Source organism: Etheostoma spectabile, chromosome 14, assembly GCF_008692095.1.
Source record: "Etheostoma spectabile isolate EspeVRDwgs_2016 chromosome 14, UIUC_Espe_1.0, whole genome shotgun sequence".
In the NCBI taxonomy this organism is placed as follows: domain Eukaryota; kingdom Metazoa; phylum Chordata; class Actinopteri; order Perciformes; family Percidae; genus Etheostoma; species Etheostoma spectabile.
Window position 1 is genome coordinate 21,258,811 of NC_045746.1, and position 472 is coordinate 21,259,282.

Genomic DNA, 472 nt, shown 5'->3' on the forward strand with positions numbered 1-472 from the left:
AGAGCAGGATACCCAGGGCTCGGTTTACCCCTATTGCCATTCCTAGCCACTGGGGGACCATAGGCAGGCTGGGGGAACTCCTTTTAATTTTAATTTTAATAATATTTAAAAAAAAACTCATAAAGTGGAATTTCCATTTTTCCACTCCATTTTTCCATTTTTTTTTTTGTTTCCCCGTTCTTACCAGGTGAGAAGGGAACAAGAGGAGAAAAGGGAGAACCTGGTATTGGCGAAAGAGGAGAGCAAGGACCCTCTGGGCCGATAGGTAACAACCAGTCTCTTACTTACTGCATCCATTCATTTATTTTTTATTCTTATGTATGTGTGAAATACTCTATGTGTGTATATGTGTTTGTCGTGTTATGGTTGTCTTGCTACTGGATGACTAAAATTTCCTTTGGGATGAATAAAGTATCCATCTATCTATTCATCTATCCATCCATCCATCCATCCATCCATCCATCCATCCATC

At 39.8% G+C, this 472-nt stretch overlaps 1 protein-coding gene across 3 annotated transcripts in view; it reads left to right on the forward strand.

Moving 5' to 3' along the window:
* Positions 1 to 472, forward strand: part of col22a1 (collagen, type XXII, alpha 1) — a 99,729-nt gene that overhangs the window by 97,277 nt on the left and 1,980 nt on the right. For all 3 annotated transcript variants that reach the window (XM_032534839.1, XM_032534840.1, XM_032534841.1), the window contains one exon: positions 188 to 265. In XM_032534839.1, coding sequence (XP_032390730.1) covers positions 188 to 265 — 78 coding nt within the window. The remainder of the gene's footprint in view (positions 1 to 187; positions 266 to 472) is intronic.